The sequence below is a fragment of the Palaemon carinicauda genome, chromosome 18, assembly GCF_036898095.1.
Source record: "Palaemon carinicauda isolate YSFRI2023 chromosome 18, ASM3689809v2, whole genome shotgun sequence".
Lineage (NCBI taxonomy): Eukaryota > Metazoa > Arthropoda > Malacostraca > Decapoda > Palaemonidae > Palaemon > Palaemon carinicauda.
In genome coordinates this window covers 85,531,219-85,541,218 of record NC_090742.1, presented here as the reverse complement: position 1 = coordinate 85,541,218, position 10,000 = coordinate 85,531,219, and the positions used below count along the sequence as shown (strand labels likewise).

Here is a 10,000-nt window from a genome sequence, read left to right as displayed (position 1 = left end):
CAAGCAATTTTTACAGCCACTTAGGCAGAAAAAAAGAACATCCAATACAGTGCAGTATAAATCAAAGATATAATTCAAAGACATATATTTAATAGTATGCACTTAGTACAAGCAATTTTTATAGCCACTTAGGCAAAAAAAAAAAAACTTCCAATACAGTACAGTATAACTCAAAGATATAATTCAAAAACATATAATAGTATGCACTTAGTACAAGCAATTTTTATATCCACATAGGCAGAAAAAAAAAACATCCAATACAGTACAGTATGACTCAGACATATATTGCATTGAAAAACAAAAGACAAGCAGAAATAAAATAGACAAAACTATTCCCACATAATATGTGAAATACAAGGAAGCAAGCAATTGATGCCCTCAAAATTTTAGATACAAGTAGATACATGGAAAATAAAACTGACCATATGGGCTACATGCTTATTCATATATATGACTTCCTGTACTGGCTTTTCTTTCCAGGAGTGATTTGCTTACATTAAAGTCATAGCAGCATGCACCCTTTATAAGCTGTTTTGTATGAAGCAAGCCTGTGATGGTTTCTGTTGACAGTTTGTTTCTCGTCTTAGTTTTCATTCTGTTTATTGCTGAAAAAATTCTTTCAACAGTGGCACTGGAGTGAGGTAAAGACAACAGAGTCTGCATGAAGACAGCAAGGTTAGGAAACATGAGTGAGTTATCACTCTGTCTAGTTAAGCTTACTGTACACCAGAACTTTTGTGGCATCATATCAGGGTTAACATTCATAGAGTCTAGGGAATTGCCAAGCAGTCTCCATTCTGTATCTATGGCCTGAATATCTGTGGCAATAGTTCTAAATGAACTAATCAGCTCAATAATGGAGGGTATTTCTTTAGCAATCACAACTTTTGGGCTCAAGGCATTTAGGGATTTTACTATAGTCATGCAGTCAAAATTGAACCTCTTAAATATCTGGGAGCTAGCTTCAATGTAGCAATCCAAACAACACAATCTAAATCGCTTTACTTCGTCCATATCATAAGTTGAATTTCTCAGTTCCAGTGCTACTTTTACACCAAGATAGATTTGCTCCAGTGGGAGAAATTTTCCAGGATCTCTAAACTGAATCTTTGTCAAATCAGTCTTGTTGAGGTACCCTTGCTCTATGTAACATCCTAAAATGGTTTTGAGTCCAGCTGTAACAGAGTTATACAGGACATGTACTTGTGTTGACTCTGACTGCATTTGCCTGTTTAAATTGTTAAAAACTGGCAGTACATACTCCAAAAAAAGAAGATACAATTTGGTCACAGGATGGCTTAGCCTCTCTAAAATTATTTCAGGTGTAGTTAATCTGTCACCTAGCACAGCATTGGTAAAATATAGCTTAAGTGCCTCATATTGCTCCAGTAATCTTGACACTACCATTTCCAATGACAGCCATCTCGTCTGAGAAGGGTGTAGGAGTTTATGTGGCTTGACATGTACAAACTTTTGAAATTCCTCAAAGTCACCCATTCTCTTTGGACTACAATGAAAATAACTATAAATATTCCTAGCTAGATCCTCCAGTGAACGGGGTAGCTTAAGGCATGCATATGAAGCACACAAGGCAAAAGAATGGCAAATGCATTTCATTACAAATAAATGAGGGATGTCTTTCTTTAGCAGAGATGACAATGAGTGACGTTCTCCCAACATAGAATTAGCCCCATCAGCAGCAAAACCAATCAAATTTTCCTTGTAAGGAATATTGTGCTTACTAAAGAATTCTACGACATGATTATACAATGACTCAGCTGTGGCATCTTTGAGTGGAATCAGCCCCAGAAAACAGTCTTTCACATCATTTTCTACCATTACCCTTGCTACCATGCACAAATGTTTTATACAACCTTTATCAGTCGACTCGTCGACAATTAATGAAAACTTATTTTCTTTTAAATGATTAATCAATTTTGCTTTGTTTTCTTCCCCTGTAACATGATTAATCAGAGCAGTCACTTTTGTTCGAGCACATTTAATTTCTTTCGCTATTTTGGAATCTGGGCACATAGCATTTACAAGTTGAGGTAAATGATCTGCAACTGTCATGGGCAGATCATGCTCTGTTATGAATGCAGCCAACCTCAGTTCAGCTTCATTTACTTTACTTTCATTGACTGTAAGATTAAACATGTTATTAATGGGCCTTTGATTTTGAACTGCTTTAGCTGCATCCTTATGTTTTTTCTTTTCAGCATGCCTCTTCAGATCTGTCTTTCCTGCACTTAGTTTCAGGTGGTTATCACAGGGGATACAGTAAGCGTATTGGTCACCTTTTGTACTGGCTTTAATCCAACCTTTGAAAATTGGATCACTTTCGAATGCTACAGAATATTTATTGCAGTATCTAACTTTCTTGTGTTTCACTCCCCTTCTTTTCTCTTCCCCTGAATCGTAGCTATCAGATTCTTCATCCATTGTTAGTTCCCTGAAACATGCAAAAAAACTTATCTTTACTAACATGCCAATATACAGCCACAATCTCAAAGTAATCGACCATGCAGTGATGTATAAACATCAATGCATATTGTTCAAAAGCATTAAAATACATTATTTTAGAAGAGTTTAGGGTAAAACTTTACTTTAAGGTAGTTTGCAATTTTCGTAATATTTACCAAAAAATTAACCTAACCTAATGTACCTCATATCTCGGTAATCTTTCATTTGCGCGGATTTTGTTATAGAAGAAAAGTGTCTTAGAATCATCTGTTTACCCCATGTATGAAGTTAAAATTACGAAATTCGAGTAAGGTACAATACTAAATAAATACTCAAATAATAAGATTAGAGTATATCTCGGTAATCCTGCATTTGCACGGATTTTGGTAAAGAAGAAAAGTGTCTTAGAATCGTCTGTTTATCCCATGTATGAAGTTAAAACTACGAAATTTGAGTAAGGTACAATACTAAATAAATACTCAAATAATAAGATTAGAGTATATCTCGGTAATCCTGCATTTGCGAGGATTTTGATATAGAAGAAAAGTGTCTTATAATCGTCTGTTTACCCCATGTATGAAGTTAAAATTACGAAATAAAAACTCAAATAAATAAATTGAGTAGGGTAGCCTATATATCACCGCCAAATGCTCTACCTATCTAGTTAAGCCAGAGACGTGCAGAGGCTACATGATAGCATGTCATCCCAGTAATTAACTAAGCTATCCATTCTAGTGCACATATTTATTAGAATAAGAAACAATAGTATAATTATCTCACCACCTTAGCAAGAGACAAGTGACCACAATCACTCACGAGTAACATCAAGTATGGATGGATCAGTCAGCTGAGTCAGGTTTTGTTTACATGACAACTTGACAAGCCTGTTCAGTGGATATTTGGGGAATTTGCCTTTATAACGGTACTCTCTTGTATTTTTAACGTTTCTTTATATTTTTGTGTTGTGTTGTGTTTGAGCTCAGTCTTTTACTTTCTTTCCTCTTATTTTCCAAAATTAATGGATTTCTAGAGTCAACGATGCTACCAAAACGAAAAAATCTGTAGATTTGTGCCATTTCTCGAAAATAATCTGAAAATCTGAAACCAGCCCTTAAATCTGTAGAACCTAAGATTAATCTGCAGATCTGGCATAAAGAAGAGTGTTCCTTAATATATAATATATTAAGGAACACTCTTCTTTATATACAAAACCTCAAGGCAACAGGCCATAACATGTTTGAGAGACAGACAATGTTCAGAGCAAAACAGCAGACATGAATTTTCATGTTCGTTTGAGTGCGAGGGAAGAGCGAAGATACAAGCATATATACAAAAGGAATTATGTACAATTGTGTGACACACGGTTGGTACAATATATACATATATATATATATATATATATATATATATATATATATATATATATATATACATATATATATATATATATATATATATATATATTATATATTTATATATATATATATATATATATATATATATTATATATTTATATATATATATATATATATATATATATATATATATATATATATATATATAAATAATACTTTAAGTTTACGACTTATAGTTTTAAGAATGATAATGACCAGACTCGAGGTGGTAACAGTTATACAATGAAAAGTCTAAAAGATCAAATAGTACTGATGGCTTATGAAAATAAGCTGTGACTAAGATGTGTAGTGATCTTCCTAATTCCGTAGTTGAATCGGTAGAACTTCAAAAGTTCAAACTTGCAGTAAATATTTTTATGTTGAACAGGCTGACATAAGTCTGCGCTTATAGTTTATATATGAAAGATCTGTTTTAATATTGGTAATGTTCTTAAAGTATTTTTAAATGTTCCTTACTTCTCATATAGTATATTTATTTACTTATTTCCTTTCCTCATTGGGATATTTTTCCATTTTGGAGCCCTTGGGATTATAACGTCCTTCTTTTTCCAACTAGGGTTATAGCTTAGCTAGTAATAGTGATGATAATGATATACTTTATTGACATATTTAAAGAGAATTTACACTTTTACAAAATTTCACTTAGTGTAATAAATTGGTATCAAGCAGGTTTTACTTTATACACTTTATATTATAAATCTTCACATCCCGGTCTACACTCGCTTGTAATAAATCTGGAAAAATCTCAATAATACAGTATTCATTTAGAGGATAACTCTTGGTTACTGCAATAAGACAAGAACTGGTATATATATAAGAAAACTGGTCACATTGTTATACTTACAACTTCCGTGGTAACAGCAGTCTGTACTAAATCTGGAGAAATCTTAGTATTACTGTATTCAATGAATGAAATACTAAATATACATAGGTTCTGTTTTCAGATAAATACTTAACATGGCGTATATATATATATATATATATATCTATGATACAGTGACAAAAACATAATTATATAGGTTATACAACAATAGCAATAATCAATAATTCAAGCTAACATTTGTAATAGACCAAGTGATAAAAACATGGATCTATAGACTAAAAACTTTAAAATGGTACTAGATTTGAACACATCAATTAATTATCGAGATTATAGATAAGAGATCAGAGTTAGTAGAGATTTTCACTTTTAGGAAACAAAGGGAAACATCTTTCGTAGATGAATAGTCAGACTGACCAAGGCCAAGGTCTTTGTTCGATGTCGTCCAATCAGATTGTGCCATCTGTCACGGCAGCACTCTTTATAAACCTTTATTTCGCATTTTATAACCGTCACGTGATCCGTACCTCGTTCGAAAATGCTTTTCGTTAAGGATCTTTGTAATAGAATAAGTTTTCATAATATAAGAAGTAACTAAAATTAAGCCTTTGCCCTTTCTAAAAGAAATTCGTATTAACTAAGATAAAATATAATTTCGGAAGGGAGATTCTTTTCAAATGACGTAACTTCTTTAATAAATGTCACTGCAACTCTTCTAGAATGTAAACTTGCATGTAGCATGATTTTTGCCAAATTAGATTTCTACGACTTCACAAAAGAACATAACCCATTCGATTTTTTCATGCTGAGCAGCTCTTAATACATCCATGATAATCATTCCTTTGAGAGATTATTGCTAACACATGCAGTTTATATATATATATATATATATATATATATATATATATTTATAAATATATATATATATATATATATATATATATATTTATAAATATATATATATATATATATATATATATATATATATATATTTATAAATATATATATATATTTATAAATATATATATATATATATATATATATATATATTTATAAATATATATATATATATATATTTATAAATATATATATATATATATATATATATATATATATATATATTTATAAATATATATATATATATATATATATATTTATAAATATATATATATATATATATATATATATATATTTATAAATATATATATATATATATATATATATTTATAAATATATATATATATATATATATATATATTTATAAATATATATATATATATTTATAAATATATATATATATATTTATAAATATATATATATATTTATAAATATATATATATATATATATATATATATATATATATATATATATATATTTATAAATATATATATATATATATTTATAAATATATATATATATATATATATATTATATATATATATATATATATATATATATATATATATATATATATATATATATATATATATGAGAAAGAGGACGTCTGTCATATAGCGAGTAAAATCACATGTCTCTTGAGGAAGCTGACCTAGATCTCACCTTTTTTTTTTTTTCCGACAAAATTTTAAGCCTTTTTCTTTTGGAATCGTGCTTTGTCGTACACCTCGATTTCTTTTTAGATTTTTTTCAGCCAGAGTAAAAGAAGGTAGTTTGTTTTATAAAATAGGTACCAATGCTCTCTCTCTCTCTCTCTCTCTCTCTCTCTCTCTCTCTCTCTCTCTCTCTCTCTCTCTCTCTCTCTCTCTCTCTCTCTCTCTCTCTCACAATATTCTAACCTTCCTTTTTAATATTTCAATGACCTAGTTCTTAATCCCTTCATCAAGATTGTTCATATAATCTTCTTATATCTGGTCCCTTGTTCAAAAACAAAGCAAATTATAACTCTCTTGGGAATCAACTTTCATCAAATATATTACTTATTACATGAATCCCGGATTCTGGAAAATTTCACCAGCCATATGCCTTGTTGTACCGTATTTTGTCAAACTAGGCAGGGTAATATATTGCCTTATTTGTATCTAATATGTTTCCGTGAAAATATCATTAGGATATACTTTTATCATAAATAAAATCTACTAGTATTGCGCCATTTTTTTCTTTTAAAAATTAATAGGTGCGAGAAACATCACATTGCCTATAATCATTCAGTATAACACCTTAGGAAGACTTATTTCTGCAAGGAATTTTTATAATTCTTCTTTATTAAAATACTTTCTCTGTGCTTTTGGGATTTTGTTTTGAATCATTCAGTTTTCCGTTCCTTTGTCACGGCTTCATTCATACGCCTCCCTATGAAGATATCCGTTGGTAGACTCCATTCTACGTGTTTTCATGATCACCATAATTATTACTCTTTTTGTTTGACGTAATTATTTGTAATTTTGTTCATCCTTCGCAATTATTGTGTATTTTAATTCCTCTTATATATAATGTAAGATTAATCTTCATTTCCTACAGTGTAGTGGTTAACATCCTTTCCTTTTGTGTTTTGTGGGTGGAGATCCCACAGCGACTGTTTTTTATCGTTTTACCCATATACTCCTCTCTGTAATCCATAGTATTGTGTAAAGTACTGTAATTTACATTTTTATTTTTATGGCAAGATGATAAATGGAAAAGTGACTACCGTCGTGTCGTTTGGAACCACTTTATTTTAAGGAAAACGCCTTCAAGTAAAAGGAGTAATTATTATGGAAACGTATTAGTGTATGAAAGACAAATATGCTAACACCCTCTCAATGTTTCTCTTATTTCTCTCTTTCCTATTTATCTTCCTATTTACTTTGTTCATTCTATTGCCCTTGTCTGCATCTTCCCTTCCTCGGGGATACCCTTATCTCGCTGATCTCATTCGCAAAGTCTTCGGTCCCCTAACTTTTTCTCTTTTCTTCATTGATCGTTTCTCTGCTTTTGTATTTTAGTTTCTTTATTTTTAGGGGCCATTGTTTGATTGTGATGATTTGGTGACAGTGCATGCCTCCTTTGTATTACCTTCATCTTGAATTTAAATAGTTATTTATTTTGTTTTAACGTCTTCGCTTGGATTTTATTTGAACTGGTTCTTTGTTTCCGTTTGGTTACAATTTCTCCATGACACCTATTTCATTACTTTATTGTATTTCTTCTTTTAGTTCATTTCATTTCTATTTTCCAAATTTTATCAATTTCACCGCATCCTTGCCTAAATACTTAACTAACATTTTCCTCTTGCATCCTTTTTTTTTCATTTGATGCCATTGCGTTATGATTATTCCTTTATTCTTTATATTTTCTTTCTCTTTTATTTTGTCTTGTTTCTCTAATGACTGTAGCATTCTAAATTTCTTTTCGATTTTATTTACATACATACATATATACATAGTATATATGTGTATATATTTTGTAATTGCTTGCGCATGCATTTATAATATTATTTCGTTACTAGCTAAGCTACAACTGTAGTTGGAAAATCAGGATACCATAAGCCCAAGGACTCCAATTGAGAAAACTAGCCCAGTGAGGAAAGGAAATAAGAAAATGGGTAAACTACAAGAGAAGTAATGAATAATTAATGTAAAATATTTTAAGAACAATAACAGCTTTAAAATAGATCTTTCATATATAAACTATGAAGAGAGACGTATGTCAGCTTGTTCAACATAAAAACATTCACTGCAAGTACGAACGTTCTATATCGCTATCTATATATAAGATATTTTTCGCTAACAGATGTGTCTATTTATACTTTTAAATTGTCCCAGAAATAGTTTTGATATCATAGTTATTCTGCTTTGGAAGCAAAAAATCGTTGTGGAAATTAACTTATAACATTTTCTAATGGATCCAGAATTCGAATCTATGCCTCTGATTTGATACACAACTGAACATTTGGCTATAAATAGATAGCTGAGGTGCTAACAGTGCATGGTTCACATTGTTTTATATAGTGAAATGAAGGTTTTAATCTAACCCATTATTATATAATTTATATCCTTGTCGTGCAATGATAATTATTTTTTTATTCTCTCTCTCTCTCTCTCTCTCTCTCTCTCTCTCTCTCTCTCTCTCTCTCTCTCTCTCTCTCTCTCTCAAGGCTTTACCCATACCACAAACAACACTGTCAACATTAAAATTTATGACTATGAATTGAATTGCAAGAGATGCAAATATATATATATATATATTTCTTTTACCTTACTGGAAAGGCTGTATGTCTTCCAGATAAAACATTTCTCATCCACGAAGGAGAAATTGAGTACTTTTTTAAAGACTGTATAGTTACACCAAAGCGCGTCTCTTTTATGTGCGGTATAATTCGCATTGCTTCAGTTTGAAAAAAAAAATACCATTATTTGCTGTTTCTTTGGGAAAAAATGTGTTCATTGGAATATTTATGCGTATTGTTGTACTCACGCTGTTTGGAGTTCTATCGTTCTACCAAAAATACAATTTTTATTTATTATAATCCCTTCAATAAATCCAAGGTTACAAGACCTGGCGGTGAAGATGCTAGTCTTTCGTTACTATTTATGAATATCAAGTTAAGTTGTAAACTGACATTCTTTTCCGAAGCTTTTAACAATACGCTTTTTTTTTTATGGGTTTGGCTTGCGTATGGCTGTTATTCTTTTTATATAACCGTGTTCAGATTTATTTTGGAGTTAAGAATTTATCGCAGAGATTGTGAAGGTATTCATTACTATAAAAACTCTATAGGAATCGATAACTTGTAATAATAACTGATGTAAAGAAACTCGATGATTTTGAAAGAATGAGAGTCAAGAGCATTTTACTAAGGTATTGGCATCATTTTTATGGTTAAGTTTTCCAAAAATATTCCATAGTAAAGTTCGTAATGTGTGTAAGTTCTAGACCTTGCTTTCCGTAAGTTCAGATAATCATTGTGGATGTTGAGGATTTCAAAGCAGGAGGTTTCTTGAAATGAGATTGATTGAATTTCGTGGATTCTTTGGATCGGCGGTACATTACTTTATTTGGTTGGTCTTGTCCGTATAAACGAGATAGATATTAGATAAAGGCAACGGTAAAGGTGTCTGGTTTCAGTTCCAGTTTCATCAGAAAAGATACTCGCCAGAACGTCAGCCGGTCAAGCCCAATCCCCACTGTGGTGCCTTAGTACCGCAGCAACCTCCCCAGAAAACTGTTTAAACTCACGGTCACGGGCTGGGATTGAGCTGTAGCCATGCGAATGCTAGGTAAACATGTTACCAACGTCCTACACTAAAGGAAAATTGTAAATGCTACATTATTCTTTATAAAGCATTGCTCATTCACTATCCT

General features: G+C 30.9%; 1 protein-coding gene across 1 annotated transcript in view; it reads right to left on the bottom strand.

Annotated features, from left to right (window-relative positions):
- Positions 1–10,000, bottom strand: part of LOC137657401 (protein FAM200C-like) — a 79,424-nt gene that overhangs the window by 13,121 nt on the left and 56,303 nt on the right. The window contains exon 3 of the mRNA XM_068391738.1: positions 496–2,452. Coding sequence (XP_068247839.1) covers positions 496–2,452 — 1,957 coding nt within the window. The remainder of the gene's footprint in view (positions 1–495; positions 2,453–10,000) is intronic.